This window comes from Triturus cristatus, chromosome 3_1, assembly GCF_964204655.1.
Source record: "Triturus cristatus chromosome 3_1, aTriCri1.1, whole genome shotgun sequence".
Taxonomy (NCBI): domain Eukaryota; kingdom Metazoa; phylum Chordata; class Amphibia; order Caudata; family Salamandridae; genus Triturus; species Triturus cristatus.
This window is the reverse complement of record NC_140583.1, coordinates 258,079,820-258,099,431: the sequence shown is the minus strand read 5'-3', so window position 1 is coordinate 258,099,431 and position 19,612 is coordinate 258,079,820. Positions and strand designations below refer to the sequence as shown.

General features: G+C 43.3%; 1 protein-coding gene and 1 pseudogene across 1 annotated transcript; both read right to left on the bottom strand.

Moving 5' to 3' along the window:
* Positions 1 to 1,446: 1,446 nt before the first annotated feature.
* LOC146860063 (uncharacterized) lies at positions 1,447 to 2,133 on the bottom strand (annotated as a pseudogene).
* A 14,823-nt stretch (positions 2,134 to 16,956) lies between these two features.
* LOC146860062 (secreted frizzled-related protein 4-like) lies at positions 16,957 to 17,274 on the bottom strand. The gene has a single exon (XM_085646132.1). It carries the CDS (start codon positions 17,272 to 17,274, stop codon positions 16,957 to 16,959), a length of 318 nt encoding a protein of 105 aa, XP_085502258.1.
* Positions 17,275 to 19,612: the final 2,338 nt, after the last annotated feature.

The window sequence follows — 19,612 nt, the reverse complement described above, 5'->3', positions numbered from 1 at the left end:
TAAGATACACGCCGAGCGGTGTCACTGTGCTAGCTGGGGCTTTGCCTTGCTTTGCTCCGTTTTGCTGTGATGTACCTGTTTGCTGGGCATACTATTTGTTTATTTAGACATTATTAAATAACGCGAGTTGTTTATTAGTTTATGTGTGAAGTTTTATATAGCGCCGGACATTTTCCAAAGATTCTAAAGCGCTTTACAAGCGACCAGTCACAGCTGCAAAGAACGGAGTTTTAAAAAAAAAGAAATGCATCTGTTTCACCACCCTTTTGAGACGTCTATTGCTAAGGTACTGGAAAGGAGGGCAGGGATTAAGCATCGTGGTCGTGTAGGCTTGGGGTGATAGGAGCTGCAACCCGACCCTGGTCCAAACTGCAAATGCAAACACAGAAAGCAAGGGGGCTGGCTGCGTCCTTGATAATTCCAGTGAGGTGCGGGGAAGGGAACCTGGCGACTCCCCCTCCAGATGCGCCGACCTGAAACACACATTAAGGGAAGTGGAGACAGCAGCCTGTAAGGGTGTGCAGGTCTCCCAGCCAGTGATAGAGGGGGTGGGCAGCGAGAGCAGCCTGTCCTCCCCGTGACCCTGTGCGCTCCGTGCCTGCTTCAATGTGAAAGAGGATCTCTTGTCTTTATGGTGCCATGTGTTTGAAACACATGGCCCCATAAAGATAACACCCCACCAGCTCTAAAGCCGGCCCTGTTTCGAGTAGTCCTACTGTGCCAAGGGCTTGGCTAGACTCGCACCTTGGCTACAAGATACCCTCCCGGGTGACAGTGCGCGCTACAAATCTGCCGGGCAGGTGTGAGTCATAAGGTGGAGCCAAAAAAACTATTTTACAATTCATTTTCCCCTTTCAGGGAACCCCTTGGGCAAAGGAAATACTGAAAGAATAAAGACACTGGAGAAAAAGAGGTATTACTGGTTTGATTGTAGAATATTGTACGGGAGAGATGCGGCCAAACAAAATGTATTCAACTCACTTGCAGGACTCTTTGCAGGTTACCACGCTGCACTTTTTAGCTACCTGAGATCTTAATACGCTTACTATTTTAGTCTAAGAAATTATATTTGTTTAAGAAAAACTTTGATAGCCTTACATACATTACCCACTAGTTGAGGTGGCCAACCGATTTCTTATATTTTATAATAAACTTGGGACAATCTTTTAGGATTACAATTTAGAATTGTATCCCATGGATATTTGGGCATACGCCAAATGTTATAGGAAACATTTTCTGACGGACATGCCAATATTATTATTTGTTCTTTATTTGCGTTTCGCCGGTCATGCGTATGCTCTCAGCTGCCTATTCCACCACGCAACATATACAAGCAATTCCAATGTTTTGTATAGTTGTTATCATTGTTAATATCAGACCAAGAAAACTACGATGCGGAAATAAAATGCTAATAATTTGGCATGCGCACTGGACACATCAATGGTCTCACCTGTTCATTATCTGAAAGTAATCCTTGGATTGGTCTGGAGGCTGAATGGCACTGCAAGTGGGACAGAAAAATACGTCCAAATGCACATGATTTTGACAGTTCCAACATGGTCCTTCTGTCTTTGACATGCTGCAAGTTCCTTTGGAGCCCGTTCTTGACAAATAATGCATGTGGCTAAAAGTAAAAGCAGGATCATGTGTGTTAACAGCTACAGCTCTGAAATAACGGATGAACTGGTGCCCCACCGTGAGACAGGCATGCCTGGGTGTGCGTCCATTTATTGTGAGTCGAGATGGAGTGTTCAGCCTCCCAGATCCAGTGCCTTGGCTGGCAATGGGTAGAAAGAGATGACTGGATGCAAGTCCAGCGTCTGTGCATAAAAAGGAGCTGTTAATTCTCCAGGCCCCCAGGTCATGGTTGCCACTGATAGGAGGAAGATGATGCCGAGCTGCCAACCTTTTGCTCGTACTTAGAAGATATGTGTTAAATCTCCAAGCAAAAGCATCGTCGTTGTCACCAGTGACAGTAGCAGCCCTGTGCTCTTGCCTACAAGCCGCGCCGCTTAACGCACAGGAGCTCTTCTCCTGAAACCGTATATACTCACAAGGAAACGAGGCACAGAACGGCCTCAGTCTGAATCTTTCGAGTAACATTTTTTAAACGTCTTTTGTGCTTCCGGTCTCTCAGACGTAAACATAAGAACACATTGGCGGATCTCCCCACGTGACTCACAATCCTGGCTATGAAAAACGAAAGGAAACCACACTTAATATCGCTCGCGACTTTAGCCGAAACATGCCAATTATAAGAGAAACGCGCAGCGGTCAAGAGGTCCGTCCGTTTGAGTATATGCTGTTCGATGGGGTGACAAAAACGACACTTCCCTCTTTGACTAGATCGGTTTCCCTCCACTTGAATGCTGATGGTAGATACATGTATATTTTTTCCAGAATATTCTCAGAAATGACACCATTTTCTAATGAAGAACCAACCTGTTTTATTAAGCAAGCAATACAAAATAAAGAATGACCGGTAATAAGTCTCAGATTTTCTTAATGCTTATGCAATATGTTATCATTATAGGCTAACATATTTCACAAAGTTACTTCAAAATCCCAACAGTCTAGTCCAAAGCATTGACAAAGTCCTCTTGGCTAAGAATCCTACGTGGGCTGCTGTGAGAGGCGTCTAATTTCAAAATGGCCGTTAAATCCAACGAAATCAATTTTGATGAAAGTGTGAATGTGTTCCGTAACTATTTTCAAGAAAGTTACCATTTGGCGGCCATGTTGATTTGTGCACTTCTTATTAGGGACCTGTCGTATGGAGAATCATCTTTGTCCAAAAATATCTTAGACATACTTTTAAATTTGTTTCAGAATAATAACAACTGCATATAGTTTGATTGGTGAAAATGTTCTTTACTTATATTGTAGATCAGTTCACTTGCAAATTCGTGGCAGTTTTTAAGTAGGTGATTCATCGTTATTCTTAGTTTGCTGCAGCATCTCTCTAAAGTGCATGATTTACAACTTCTCGCACGATAATGTCGTATACCAAAACAATTTTGTAGTAGGCTGGGTTGAATATAAAGTGCTCTTTAAAAACGTTGAGAAGCGCAGAAACCTAGAGAGCGATTGGTGATTTGCTTCTAAAATTTGTGGGATTGGCTGATCGCCCTGAACATCCGTGATTGGTGCGCGGATTGGATGAGATTTTCGCGGTAGGGTGATTGGTGTATTCAGAGCGAGCATACACCATGCTTTGGCGCTCACCCTGTGGCTGTGAAATGGGTCTGAAAGTTCCTGTATTCGAAAGGTGAGAGAAGTAGTATCGTCATTAGAGGCAACTTGTCGTAGAAGTGCTTTGGATAGTGAACTACCTCCCATCTAAAGCTAGTCAGATTGTCAGAGCAGGCTTTACTTCTTGACCATCTAAAAACAAGACAAGCCCTGTGAAGCGTGGCTCGCGCGCTTGGGGGCGGGGGAGCGCATTCCAGGCGGGGGAGCGGACCCTTTGAAGTGCGATGCCAAACGGATTGCATGGCGGCACGATGTGCATGATTGTGCGCGTGCTAGCCATGCAATCCGCTTTTTGGGAGCACTTTTAAAACCCCCTTACAATAGTCTCGCCTTGCAATCGCTTACGCGATAGCAAGGCGAGACCTAAAAACATACAGTACAGAGGTCTTTTCAGAGGCGCGTGGTTTCCATTAGAGTATACCGGTACTTCTTTGGCTGAACATAAACAGTGTGCACCCCAAATTCCCTGGCAATTCACTTAGCCATCATCCTGAATGAACGAAAAAGTAAATATAATTGTGTGCTGCGGCAAAGTCTAGGAATTACCTCAGAGCGATTAACGCCGAAGGGGCATGTAGGATTCAGGATGGAACCAGAGTGCCATCAAGTGGACGAATAACAAATTACAGTATACAGTCACATTTTTTACAGTAAACAGAAAGTGGTTAAAAAATAAAATAAAACAGTGACTTGACCCGAGAGAATTACGAGGGGGTTCTGAACTTCTTTCCGAACAACGCTAAAGGTGTCTGCCTTGTCGTTGATTGCGTTGATTGCATTTGCAACTGGAAGTCAGGAGGATGGTAATTAACTGTCACTTTCCTACTGCGACCTATGGAAAAGGGTGAGATGACGAATAAATGACGAATAACAATGGGGGCGCTATGCTTCCAGATTAGCACTCAACAACACATCCCACTCTGCTAGAAGAAACTATGGGCATATTATCAAGCACAGCGTTAAAATTATCGCTGCTTTAGCGGCAGAAAACTGCTGCTAAAGCGGCGATAATGGGCTTGATAATATGCCGCAGAGAATTCCAATAGAAGCCCATGTTGACACCAGAACATGGGCTTCTATGGGAATTCTCAAGGGCATATTATCAAGCCCATTATCGCCGCTTTAGCGGCAGTTTTCTGCCGCTAAAGTGGCAATAATTTTAACGCAGTTTCTTGATAATATGCCCCCACGGATGTCCCCTACTTTACGAAAAAGACTCCAATTATTTAACTCAATTTAAGCATGAACACGAGGCCAGTATCACTCAACTATGTCCAGAGCAGCATAGGAACTATACGATTTGATTTAGTTCGTTTCTGCAGAGATATGCAACACCCGAGTGAGCCAAACTATCCCCCCTTATCATCCTGTCTACAGGACAGAAGAGACCTCTGCAATCCTGTATCTAAACGTCAAGGACGAGCACAGCAGAACTGGAGTAGCAAAGACTGGCAATAGTAGACGGCTGTAAATGACAACTGAGGTCCCCTTTCCACCTCTGGAGCTAATCTCCAACAAAAACGTTGTAACCAATGAGGAAATGTGAATCGTTATTACATAATCCTCACCTGCACAACACTTTTCTGTCTAATGGACTTATGTCATGGCAAGAGGGAACTTTGTTGCAACTGTTCTCTCACTGCCAGGGCTGGACTGGCCGTAGCGGGCACCGGGCATTTCCCCTGTGGGCTGTTGGAGTGGGGGAGGATTTTGGGCCCTTGGGGGCCGTTTTTGTTACACGGCCGTTTTTGTAGCATTGCTGCAATATTGACCCCTGTAACAAAATCGTCCGAAACCGGCCCGGGCAAACAGCTTGGCCGCCCCCCCGCCAAACGTAGATGAGCAGACATGCAGTCATTTTTCACTGTCCATCACAGCCAAGAAAAATCTATACCTCTCGCCTTGCGAAGAAACTCTCATGGTGAGGTGGCAATGGTATTTTTATTTTCAAAAGGAAAATCACACTTTAGTGTTTTCCTTTTGAATATAAAAAAACCCTGTAACTTTGATGTATGACTCTGTTTAGTATAGATGAGCACCCCATGCTATAAGTGGAAAGAGCCATGCTCTAACTTGAATATCAGTACTTCTGTTTTGTCTTTATTAAGTTTGAGGCAGTTGTTTTGCATCCAGTTGGCGATGATGGTCATGCAAAAACAGAAGTTGACCTTCGTGGTAGATGGGTCTTCAGATAGAGAGAGGTTGCGGGCAACCACAGGTCCAGACTTTTGGGTTCTCCTCAAAGGCCACAACAGCAACTGCAGTTTTTCTTCTGTCTTCCATAGGTTGGCAGTGTTCTGAGGAAGGTACTGGGGGTGCCACATTTAAGGCCAGTGTCAACCTGTGGGAGGGAGAAACTCTTGGCCACTCCCTAACCAATGTGGAAAACATTCCTAGGGGTGACCGTACCCACTTTTGCAGCACTCCCTCTGTGTTTTACTGTAAACTATTCAATAGTGCCACTCTCTACCTATAACCAACATGGCTGTACCCTCCCTTGTGGCCACTGCAAACTAGTTCTAGGGTAGCTCCTTGTCCCACCAGGCTTGGAGACTAGTTGGCTGTGAAGACAAAAGGAAGGCAGGCTTAGGTGTGAACTATATCTGCCACTGACAAGGAAGTCATCTAGTGAAGCCCAGGAAGGGGCTAGGCACAGTCCCCAGGCCATCCTGTTAAGGTTGTAAAATCATCTTCCCACACCCAAGCCCTTTGTCCACTGTCTGAAAGCAATCCACATCTCACTACAGGGGGGCCATAAACAGTCAGGTGACACTGAGCACTTTCGGGAAGGCACATTTGGCTCAGGCAGGAAAATGATAACTTTATGAAAGTGTAATTTTCAAAATAGTAACATAAAATCCGACTTGGGTGTTAGATTGGATTTTAAATTTCTATTAAAATGAGTCTTTAAATCCTTGTGTGGCTACTCTCAGACTATCTTTAGGCATTAAAAGGTGTTCTAATGTAACGCAGTGATCTCCTAGCTTTAGAGCATGCCTTACCACAGTGAGAAATGACTTAGGATGTGTAAAAAAACATAAAATATACATGTACTAATTTTTAAATACTATACATCATGCCTTAAAGACAAATAGGGTCCTCTTTGGGATTGATTTATAGGTATTAAAAGGAGGGTTTATGCCTAACAAAAGGTTTATTTGGCCTGGTCAAGGCTGCATCGGCAGGCCTGGAGCAATTCTTTCAATTGTCACCTTAGTGGTGATACAGTATGTGCTGCAGCCCACTAGTGACATTTAACTTACAGGCTCTGCGCACACTTTGTACCATAGGCTAGGGACACAGAGGCAAGTTAAATATACCAATTAGGAATATGCCAAATCAACAATGTTTAATGGGGGAACACAGCCACTTTACTACTGGTTAACAGGGGTAAAATGCAGAGTTCCAAAGCTGGGAAAAATATATGGTCCAACAAAAGTTGAGAAATATGGAGTGACCATGAAGAAAAAGCGGCTTTCCTACACTATAGCAGTGAACCAAACACATGACACATGAGTTTGTGGCTCCGGTCATGATTTCATTGTATTTACTCATTAAATAGTCTTTTGAAGCACAACTCTTACACTTCCAGATCTCCTGTCCTTTACACCATGATCATCAAAAAAGGCAGTGAAACCAAAATATAAATATCTGTGATACAAAAGATCAACTTATAAAGCTAGATAGTGGCAGGTGATGGGGGTGGAGGAATATTATGTGTTGGTAGCCCTTTCCTGAATGCAGGTAATTTTAGCACAAACCATAAACAGATCTATGGGCAGACACATGGACCAGAAAGCCATAACCAGAGCTCCATCTCTTGACACCATGCAATGTGGACAGAAGAATAAAGCTGTTGTAACATCCTTGGAAAATAACCAGTGGGCTGCATGCGGCTGCATCCCAGCTATCTAGTGGGGCAGGAGAACAGCCTTTTCAAGGCCTTTACTAGTCAGGGGGTGTTGAGGCTTGCTGAGGTTCTACAAAGACCTGCTGGGAATGTATTGATCAACTGATTTGTCAGAATTCTAGTGATGGGTGTAGGAGGACCTGCTTACAGTGTCAGAAGTTATGCTGATTGTTTCTGGGGGACATCTGGTGGAGACTAGCTGGGGTACCTGAATTTAAGTGTGGGCTCACTGAGTTATCTAATATCCAAATCAAGGTGTTTGAGAGCTAGTTGAGATTTAAGGTCTCTTGGGTCATACGGATGGCCTCTAAGAGTTTGTCTCGGTGGTTGCAGGTGTAGTAGTGATTGTAGGCAGGACAGAGGTGTATGAGAATCTGCAGTTTATATATAAAAGTAGACAAACCGCCTCTAGGACATGGCTTATGCATTGTCAAAGCCTTTTAGAGTGCATGCTAAGGGTCTTCGATGTTAAAGGACCAATTAGGTGTGTTTGATAGTCAGCTAAAGGCCTCTGATGGTGAGATGACAGTCCCTGATGAACATTTGGAGGTGAATGAGAGATAATTGGGCCTGTGGGACATTTCTAGAGGAAACTGGTTGTGTTTAACCCCATAAATGCTGTGGTTCCCCCACCCCAGGGCTCAACCTTTTATTATGTGTGAGGTACTTTGCTTGTAAGCCTTCATGCCTTTTTTCCTCAAAGGCTTTTAAGACCAGATTTGCGTCTCTTTTTCCCACATGTTGGGAATTCTAAAAGCCCCAAATATTTGTGGATTCACCATGGATCCTATTTGATTTGATTTTCATAAAGTCCTGTGAAAAGGTGGCCTAATTTCTGAAGATTTCATCCAAAAAAGGGTTTGCTGTGCTAAGACCACTATCTCATCAGTGTCCAGGAAGAGGCAAAGTTCTGAAAAAAACATTTCCCCCACCCTTTTTGCAATATTTTTAGTGGTAGTCAATATTTCCTGATTTTGGAGGTGCTTACCTACTTACAGTTTGGGTTGAAAACCCATAGGCTATTATGAAAGCTTTACATTTCTCAAAAGTAGACAACACTCTGAATTCAGCAAGGGGTTATTTGTGGTGATCACTCATGCATTTTAAATGTTAAACTGGTCATTGTACTTTGCACACTAAGTCCTTTTCCATTGATAGATTGGAGAAGTTTTTTATTGTACTATGAAGTTTCCATTAACTACTGTTTTTATGTCAAGGTTTTGTTTTAAAATGTTTTGCTGCGTAACTTTGAGGTGACCTTTTAAAGATATTTTTATATCTAAATAAAGTATACCTATCCTTAATTTGTGGTGATCACTCATGGGTTGCATAAAGAATAAACATTGATTTTTAAAAAACAGTGATAATAAATGGGAATAATAGAAATAGGATCAATATTTTTATCTGCAATTTTTGTCTCACTTGCGAATTTACAAAAACAATATACTGTTATATCCATCATAGACCCTTCTGGTTGCAGGGATATATAGCTTTTGTTAGGTGTCCAAAAAACATGTGAGCCAACAACTGAGCTGGAATTTAAAATGATATTTCATTATATACCGATGATGCATCAATTCACATGGTAAAATCTAATTAATGAACAGTGGGCATGAAGGAAACCTATGCATTTTTAAATGTGCTGTAAATGCTGAGTTCAGAAATAATGGTTATTTGTACAACTCTGAAATTGGGGCTACCCATGCTATCGAAATTCAGAGCATATTTTGCAAAATATTCTTTCTTGCACACTGGTTTACAAGTGAAAGCCAACAATGGAGATGGAATGGATAATAACAAAAACCTACTATTCTGTGTTACCATACTTCTTCCAATAAAAACTGTATGTGTAGCTGTGGTATTTCTGCCCAGGCTCAGGCAACACTCAGGGAAACCTAAACATGTCTGAAACCTAGATATCCAGATGAGTCCTGGTTGGGTTGACTTTCATGGATCTGTCTGCGTCTTCCTACTCAGAATGGTGTGCAAAACTCAACTCTTGGCTAAAAATGCATATTTTCCTCACATTTCTCTTAGGAATGTTCCAGAATCTGTGAGGATCCATGCAGCTATTACCACACAGTGTTCCTGCATGTCTCCCAATATAAACAGTAACCCATTTGTGTGGCTCAGCCTTTTAGCTGAGGCAAGAATGGACCAAACCAGGAACCATACAAGAACACATTGACTTCATTTGGTCACAGTTTTCAATTTCTTTTTCTGGTATCTGCCATTTATAAAACCGCAGAAGTGTGCCGCGTTTACAGCCAGACCTGTATATGTGGATAGAGAGGTGTGTTTGTATTATGACCTATATAAGTAGTGATGAGCACAGTTATCTGTGTGTCATTCCTATCTTAACCATCTGCTTTTTACCTATACGAGATCCCGATGAAAACAAGCCTAGGCTAAGCTTTGACCATCTCTTTATGTCTCTATCTCACTTAGAGTTCTGATTAATACTGTTTGGGCGCCAGGTGAACCTTTACTAATGCTCCCCAATGGCAGCCTGCTTAGGCTCACAATGACTTTTCTTTCATACTCCTTTATAGCACACAGTGCGCTAAATCCAAATTCAACAAAGCCCAGTGTTTGGTAGTAAGTTGGGGATTTCCAAGTATGATCTGTGTCCTATTCCTTGGATATTGTGAATGAATGAATGAATGAATGGAGGCATTTATAAAGCGCAACGTTCACTTCAAGGAGCATCTTTGCACTATCGGGAATGCGGGGAAGTCTGTGGTGAGGAGATTCTTTAACCCAGTGGGGAGTGATGATTAGATGAGTGATAACACTATATGGTCTGGAGCAGCAAAAATCCAGGTTTTTAGGAGTTTTTTAACATAGGTTCAGACTGCGCCAGTCTGAGCTGGGTGGTCAAGCTAGTCCAGGCTTTCATTCCCAGGACTGCCATTGACTTCCCCCCTCTGGATGTCAGGGGGAAAGGGGGTGGTGCTAGAAGGTTTTCTGAGGAGGATCGTAGGAGCCGTTGGGTGATACATGGTTTAGTTCTGGACCTTAGGTATTTGGGTCCTGTTGCCCTGATGGTCTTAAAAATGATTACTAGTACTTTGTAGAGAATCCTCTTGTGTATGGGCAACCGATGGAGTGTTTTGAGTGCTGCTGTGGCCGAAGACTCCTTAGGTAGTTTTAGTACCAGCCGGGCTGCCGCATTTTGGACTATCTGTAGTCTTTTCAGAACCGCCTTTTTTGCTCCTGCATAAAGGCTGTTGCAGTAATCCAAACGTGACAGAATTAATGCTACTACAATTGTTTTCCTAGCAGTGACAGGGAGTAAATCAAAAATAGTTTTTAGGGTTTTTATCATGTGGAAGCACAAGCCCGCCACTGAGAGGGCTTGCTGGTGGAAAGATAGTGCAGAATCTAATCTAATCCCTAAATTCTTCACAGTGTCTACTGTGTTAGGAGGTGGAGCTGTATCAGTCGGCCACCACAGTTTGGGCATGAAGAGGTTAGATTTCACAGGCAGCATGATTTCCGTTTTTTGGCTATTACATTTGAGGTGGTTTGATTTCATCCAACCCATGACTGCGGATAGACAGTGCTGGAAGTTTTCTTCAGCTTCTGTGGAATTTTTGGCAAGGGTGAGGATTAGCTGGGTGTCATCCACGTTTGAGATAGACTCAATGTCAAAGGATGCAATCAAGTTAAGCAGCGGTATCATATAGAGATTAAAAAGTGTTGGACTCAGGGCCGAGCCCTGAGGGACTCCAGAAGGCAACTGTTTTTCTGTTGAGTTTGTAGTTGCCTAAGTTTACTATTTGTCGCCTGTTTTCCAGAAAAGATGTTAACCAGGCCAATGCCTTGTGAGTGATGCCACTATCCGCTAACCTGTCACCCAAAATGTCATGGGAGACCGTATCGAATGCGGCCGATAGGTCCAACAGAATCAGTACTGCATTTTTTCCCTGGTCTAGGGTGAATTTTAAGGTTTCCATTGTGTGAAGCAGCACTGATTCTGTTGAGTGACCAGGCCTAAAGCCCGATTGCTTAGGATGTAGGATATTGGCTTCCTGCAGAAAATCATTTAGTTGCGTGTTGACTAGTTTCTCTGCTATTTTGCTTAGACATGGTAGCAGCGAGATGGGTCTGAGATTAGAGAGAGTGGTTGGGTCTGGTAATTTTCTTTTTTGGAGGGGTTTAACAGAAGCAATTTTCCAGTTATCAGGAACTATTGCTAGCTTGAAGGAGGAGTTGATTATTTGGTTGATAGTAGGGTTTATAATGTCAACAAATGCATGTAAAATGTTCGGGCCAGAGATCAAGAGGGGAACCTGAGTTGCAGGAGAGAATGGCTTGCCGGGACTGTTCAAGACTAATCTCCTTGAAACAGTTGATCTCTGTTCTGTTTTCTAGGATAACTGCTTCTGTAGGTGAGGGGATATTTTCCTTGAAGTCTTTTTTTAAGTCTATAACTTTCTTGTCAAAAAACTCGGCAATCTGATCGCATAAACCTTGTGACGGAGGAATTCCATGTTCTAGCATTTTTGGATCAGTGAAGGATTTTACGATTTTGAAGATCGTTTTCCTATTGGACACTGCCTGGTTGATGAGATTGGAGTAGTGTGCCTTCTTTTATATTCTGATTTGCTGGTGATAATGTGTGAGAGCTGCTTGAAAGGGGGAGAGCTCTTCTGGTTTGTAATTTTTCCTCCATAAGTGTTCCAATATTTTGCATTGGCCTTGTAGTTCTTTTAGCCGAGGGTAAACCAGGGAGAAGAGTTTTTATTGGGGGGGCTTTTACTGGGATGGGTGGGAGGCGCCAAGATGTTGGCTAGAGAGGACATCCAATCTTTGAAAAAGTGGGTATCTGTAGAGGGGTCCCCTGTTAGGGCAAACTTTCAGAGGTATCTTGCTGTACCGGCCTCCAAGCTCCAGAAGCACCTTTAATTCAAACCTAGGTAGCCTTCTAGAACCCACTCTCCTAAATAATGACTTCACTATCCTTGGAGATTTCAATTTCTATCTTGAAGACAGGGGCAACAGGGAGACAGAGGTATTGCCCAACTGGTACAGACCCCGACGCATGAGGCGGGACATACACTAGATGGTATCTTCACCTCAGCCCACAGTCTCACTTGCAAAGAAACCCTTCCTCTGACATGGTCAGACCACTCGCTCATTAAATTCGCCCTCCCAATCACCTCTTTTGGGCTTGGAGGGACCTCCAAGACCCCAGTCGCGAACCAGAGTGACTGGAGTAAAATGTATAAAACGATCCTTCGCACATATTTGGAGAGCTCTCGTCCACATTTAAACGGTCCCCCAGACTTAACAATCACCAAATACACAGATTGGCTAAATGAAGTGATCAAGGCCTCAATACCTATAAAAAAAACAACAGGGAACAGGAAGACCCCTTCAGCCCCCTGATTTTCCGATGCATTACGGAAAGAAAAACAAAAATATCGTCGATTAGAATGGTGTTGACGTGCAAATTATCACTCACCTGAGAAGAGAGTGTACAGAACGGCCCTAACACAGTATAAAAACTTACTGATATCAGAAAAGAGGGACCACTTTACCAAACAGATTGAGGAAGCAAAACATTCCTCTAAAACACTCTTTACAGTAGAAAACAAACTCACCACACCCAAGACTACAGGGTTCAAGGGCAATCAAAAGTCTTGTGATGACATTGCAACTGCTTTTAAAACTAAAGTCCTGGACATTTAAAAAAAATTTGAGGACACACACGCTAACCTCCCCACTACACTTCTGACAAGCCCTGACCCGGATAAGAACACCCTGCTTAGTTTCTCACCTATTTAATCTGAAACAGTGATGAAATACATCCACAAATCTAAGTCAGGATCTCCCTCTGACCCATGCCCGCCAGTATTTCTGAAAGAAATCGCTGACCTGGTGTGTCTTGGCTCAATTCAATGTTTGTTTCTGGCAACTTTCCGTCCATGTGGGAGGACACCTCCATCCTTCCGCTGTTAAAAACATCCACCCTAGACGCAACCAACCCAAATAACTACTGTCCTATAGCCCGATTGCCGTTGCCTGCTAAAACAATTGACAAACTTATGAATATCCAACTTACCCAATTCATTCGCGAAAACAACTTGCTTGATCACTCCCAGTTTTGTTTCCACCAAGAAGACAGTACGGAAACAGCACTCATTAATGCCACAGAGGAGATCAGAGCAGTGATGGATGGAGGAGATACGGCTGCCCTAGTACTCCTTGTTCTGTCAGCCTCTTTTGAAACCGTTGACCATTCCCTCTTGCAACAGCGGCTGGAGAGTCTGGGGGTCAGGGGCACAGCTCTGGCCCTACTGTCCTCCTTTCTCAAGGATAGGAGGTTAACAGTTTCGGTTGATGAGTATCACTCTAAGCCTTATACCCTCCCATGCGGAGTGCCACACGGCTCCTCCCTGAGCCCGTCGCTATTTAACGTATATGTATCCGAACTTGCCCCTTTGTTCCGGGACTTTGGGTTCAGTCTTACGTCTTATGCTGATGACACCCAGATTGTGCTGGCGGCATATAAAAATCAGGATCCCCCTACTCAGCAATTTCAGAATTGTATGTGTGCCATTAACCGATGGATGAGTACATACTGTCTTAAACTTAATTCTGATAAGACAGAGATCCTGATCTTTGGTAACATGCAACCAAACTGGGGCATTCTGTGGTGGCTGGCATAGATGGGATGCTTTAGAGAAGCTCTAGTGAGCCCCACTGCTTTTCATGTTGATCCTTCAGACCCGCTCAGTTAAGGTGGCCTGTGGGCTGCCCAGCAGGCACTGCTGATGACCCCCAGTGAATCGAGCCGCTGGCCCAGGCTGCCAAGCTGGAGGAGGAGGGGTCTGTAAGTTGGGTGGGGCCAACCTGCTCCAACCCAGAAGCCCTGATAGCCAGAGGCCTCCTCTACTTGATGATCTTAGGAAAATAGCGAGTAGAGTTATATACACCAAAAATAGATTCTCAACTGTGGAGGACACTATGTACACACTGACCACTGGAAAGGCCCGTCGTAAGGGTGTAGTGGGCCATCTGGAATGCAGGGCTCAGGATGCAAAAGAAAGGTGAAAACTGACCAATCTCTGGAAAGTAATGTTGTGTAGTTCCTACAAATCTATATAGGATCTGCGTGTTTAGACAACATAAACTAAGGGATTGGTGTCCAGACTGATTCCAGACACACCCGAAGAATATGATAGTCTGTAGACCAGCTAGCACACAGTGCCACTATAAGCCCCACAAACCTACCAAGGAGTGAATAGTTTCTGGCACCTACTGAACATGACAACCCGACCCCTCAGGGATCGTGGAAACAGTACAGTATTTTTCGCTCAGTCACTTGTGCTCACTTTGTCTCAGAGAGATAGCCAGAATAAACAGTGAGGGCATTTTCAATAAGCATTTATTGAACCAGCTCAATTCTATTTGTAAAATATGTGTGCTGCAACAACCATGAAACAGAAACACATATATATGATTACTAGCACCAACAGAGTAAATAAAAGGTAGAATTCTTACCATACTGCTAAAACAGTGAATATATGCAGGCATATAAATACATGACAGTAGTAATGCGTACTCAACGATGCAACCCTAACTAGATGTACCTAAGTGTACCTAGCACGTATGCAGGTGTATATACAAGAATCCCCCTAGGAAAGAGCCAACCCATTACCTGATGTGAGAGAGAGTTGGACACCCCGCAAGGGATATCAGACCACTGTGTGCTGGAGTGTCTGCGTGCAGGGACTTCAGCATCTTGTGTCAGCATGGATGTTTCTTCTCCTCTGTTCTGACAGTGAAGATGTGGTACTTATATACCCGAAAAGTACCCTCAGGGGTTCTACCTAGATGTGTCATGGTACTATGGGCATGTCGGCCAAGGAGGACGATAGTGGTGAATATAGAGTTATTATGCAGAAGATGGTATTCCTGCTGTGATACTGAGAATCCTCATGCATAATAAATGAGTTTGGTTTTTGGAGAAAACCACACAACATTTATGCAGCACTAACTAGATAAAAGGTCAGCGCCAGAATCGTTATGTAGAACAATGGTAGGACAAAGGTAGGTAAAAGGTAGTGCAACTACCTAGCCCTATATTGGGGAACATTGGGGTTCATAACACCCACTCCTCATCCGACTGGACGACAAAGTAACAAATGCTAAAATAAGCCTGTTTCTAAAAGCATAAAATACATTGCTAAAATATGAGTATAAAAACATCTAAAAAACATATGTGTTAAAAAATAAATGATGTAAAAAATTAAAAAGCTCTATAAGTCCTCCAAATAGTCAATATACTTTTAGACCAACTGGGCACACTGAAAGCCTTAGTGATCAGTGAGAGCAAAAGAGGAAAATAAAGCAAAGAATAATGTTTTCGACTTCCAATGTAGGTTGATTTTCGAAACAGACTGAATTGTTCCCAGAACACGCAGATCCAAATATTTATGTATCCTGTGCGAGATGCAACATCACTGCTGCTTGCCTTCGCAGATGACGGTCCCTGTAACATCTCTTGGATCTGGTCAATGGAACAAAGGTGATCTTCTCCGGTTCTTGCAGCCGTTGTTGAGGAAGCACTTGATGCCTATAAGCCTGATACAGAGCGTGGGTCCATTCCGACCGGAGCTAAAGCATCCCGTGGTAGCTCTAAGAATACAACATCAGTATTGGATTACGCTGAGGACACTGCACTACGTGGGCCTTTAACGGGTCCAGCAGTACGTGCACGTCCATAGGCACAACTGATGGAAGTGTTAGACAGATGTCTAACAAGCATTCGTGTCCACAGAAAAAAGCAGTGGGGTATAGGTAAGATGCAGTCAACCCAGACTGATCTGAATGACAGAAACCGATGCTTGCTTAGCTCCTGAAGCCGAGGTGTGCCCAGATGGAGTAACATGTGGTCACGGCAACGTCGCTCCAAGAGCGCTTTATAGGTCTCGCCTAGGCAGCGTGAATGCGATGCTCTAGGAGATGACCTTTAGAAATCGGTCTGCTCCTTTTCAAGCCCCTCGTGCTTGTGCTGGCATCCACCTTGCGGGAGTGATCAGCGGCGCGCGTGCTAATTGAAAACATATGGCCTGCGCGCTGCTTCTCTCTGTAGTGAATGCCAGCACTAGCACGAGTGCAAGCATTAACATGCCAGTGTGTTTATACCGATGCTTGCAATATCAAAAGTGGCCAAATGATGGCATCAGAACATCATGCATTGTAGTCACACTGATTCAGGAGTGCAGCTTACCTGCTGTGGCACAAAGCGATTTTTGCAAGTATATCGTTTGATGCTTCACTTTGGAACTAATGCCTGGCTGGAAAATACAACCTTGGTTGCCTTTACTGCCGAAGAACAGGTGGCAGAAATATACATGTTAGAGATTCTCAAACATCTATTTCTTAATTTATCGTCGGAAAAAAATATTTTTTTGCCCACTTCTTTACATTAACCCCCTCACTTGAATGTACTTGTGTGAGATTTTCGAAATGACTAAAAAATAAATCGGCACATCCATGGGTACTTTTAAAATTTTGATCTGTTTGTATTTAGACTTTGAGGAGTAACTGTGCTCTTTTAAGGAACTCGTTTTGCTTTGAAATAGTGCAACTCCTTGAAGTGCATTCCTGAGACATATCAATGACTTCTGCAGAAACAATTCTTATTCTACTGACTGCAATTAAGTATAAAAACTATGACACTTGTACAGAGCGCCATCACATGCCCCTTATAATAAATAAGACCTACTGATGAACAATCTTTGCATTCACTTACCTTCAGGCAGGTCTGTCACTATGGCTTACGGTGATATGCATACACCCCGGTCATAAACCGGTAGATCATCACAAGCCAAGCTCTCAGGCCACATGTGGTTGTATCTTTTCATTAGGGGCTCACACCCATCCCTTGGCCTCTTGCATAAGGATTTACAGGGCTTGATAGCGTTGTGCAGGAACTCCAGGGTGCAGATGGGTGAATACATTGCACAGAGGAAGAAACCGAGCACTGGGCTACAGTTGATGTTCACCAGCTCTTCGTACTGCTCAATAGCCAGGATGGCATTCTCCTGCATGCTGTGATGCAGGTGGTTGGGTATCCGGGTGATGTTCCATGGCATGTTCCTGCACATCGGGATCCAAATGGCTCCGCAAGCAGCAGCATGCACTCCCAGATCAAACCTGATCCACAGGACAACTGTCAGCATCTTTGAAATGCTAAGCCTGCTCAAACCTTCCAGAGCTGCTCTGTTCCAAAAACCAAAAACTGCAGGTGGGAACCCTGTTGCTTAGTCTAGAAATGCGGCTTGTTGCTGTTTGCTGCTGTGAACTGTCCCTCAGTCTGAAAGAGACAAGCAGACGAAGAGGACGCCTCACCCTTGTGTTTATCAGAAGGAACTTTTTTGTTGCCCAGTCTTTTAGGAGTGATCTGATTGCAGACAGCCATGGAAACTGCAGGAAGACTTTTATACCAGAGACAAAAGTGACGTGGAGTCAATCCATTTCTTCGGGGGATGCATCATTCGCCTTTTTTTCCCTTCTCAGCCAGGGTGACATCATCTCTATTGGTTTTAATCCCATGTCGACATCACTACATTTCTCATCAGCTCCCATCCTGAAGTTCAGTCATTCTTTTTGATGTCTGCAATAAAAAAGAGAAATGGCTCTCCCACTCAATTTCGATTTTGCAGCTCGTGCGAATGAAAACAAGCATTGGCATAGCCAATAGGTCTCGCCTTTGGGACCTTATAAGTGTTTAGCCATGCAACAGTTGATGTTGTTGCACCAAGGATATTGTGCTGCATAACTAAATACTTATAAGGTCCCAAAGGCGAGACCTATTGGCTATGCCAATGCTTGTCTGGCAGCATCCCACAACAACCTTGATAATTCAACATCAAATAACTCCCATTCGAGAGTCGTTTGAATACCGGATGAATCACAGCAGCTGTGGATCCTTTCAGATGACAAGATAGGTTTGTAACCAAAACATTACAGGCTCCATGAAGCATAATATCCTGGTAAATTAGAGACCTATTTAACAAACTCTCACAGTCTGTACTGCTAAGAAATCCTACAGTGTCCCTATTCCTTCATCTAAATCTATACGGTAATTCCCAAGATTCATGGATATATTCCCTACTCAACGCTTCATATCTGCCTACATGGTGGTACTGTAGACAATATTAAAATTGGAATGTTGTCACTGGCAATGTTATATGGCCATGGATTAACCATTCTGTGGAAAGTGACTCAGCCACTGTGAAAGGCAACAGTACCTTAAGCAGAGGAGCAGTTCTTTCCTACATTTTTGCAGATCAGACTGTGTTCTAAGATGGTCAGGCAAAGAGCTCCAGTATTTTGAAGTGGAATAAGAAAAACTACTTCCTCCCCCGTGTGCTTTTTTAATTCTGGAAATATTCACCCATCTATCTGTGCTTGACCGAAGAGTGTGATTTGGAGAATACCATTTAAAGATGTTTTGAAGAAAAAGAGGGCCTACCTGATGCAAGGCTTTATGAGCCCAACACAAGGCCTTAAACTAAATTTTTACCCTAATCAGCAGTCAGTGTAGTTCCTTCATGGATTGGGAGGTTGAACAGTATTTAGGAAGGTTCCCCAACACTCAGACTGCTGCATTTTGAAGGATCTGTGATTTGTTAAAAAGACAATATTGAGAGTCTATGCATAGAGCATTGTAACAATCTAGTTTTGAAATAACTAAGGCTGTGATGAATTCTCCTCAACTCAAATGGGAGGAAGGGTAGGTTTTTCCCTAATATTCTTAGGGTAAGAAAGCAAAAATGTACCTGTTTGGTATGGTCCATGAAAGCTATTATTGTATCAAAGATGACCTTCAAGTGTCTTGCTTTCTGGACTGGCAGTAGAAGGGGCCCTAGATTAGGTGGCCAACAAGTGGTGTTCCAGTAAGAATTATCATTGCCGAACTGTATGTTTTTTTCAGAGTTTAGCTTAAGGCAATTCTTCTGCATCCAGTCAGCCAGTCAGTGATATGGCCAATACAGAAATTGAACTGCTTGTCCACTTTTCGAGGCTCAAAAGAGACAGAAGCCACAATTTAAATATCGTCAGCATATGAGAATACTGTAAATCTGCAAGCTCAAATACGTTGGATCAATGGAGGGATGTATGCATTAAACAGGGTTGGACAAAGATCCCTGAGGGACCCCCCACTGAAGGATAATGGGGGCAGAAGTGAAATCCTTTAGGGTCACCACTTGCTCTCTATTTAACAAGAAAGACCTGATTAATTTCACGGCGGGACATTTATGCCAACCATTTCAAGACAGTTTACCAGAAGAGAGTGGTGAACCATATCAAATGCAGCCGACAGATCCAACAGGATCAGGGCTGCATTGAACCTACTATATACGATGGCTCTGATCTCTTCAGTGGCTTTCACAAGGATGGATTCTATACATGGAATATAATCGCATT

Excerpts from the sequence above, each read along its gene's own strand:
- LOC146860062 (XM_085646132.1), bottom strand. The coding sequence starts at position 17,274 with ATGCCATGGAACATCACCCGGATACCCAACCACCTGCATCACAGCATG.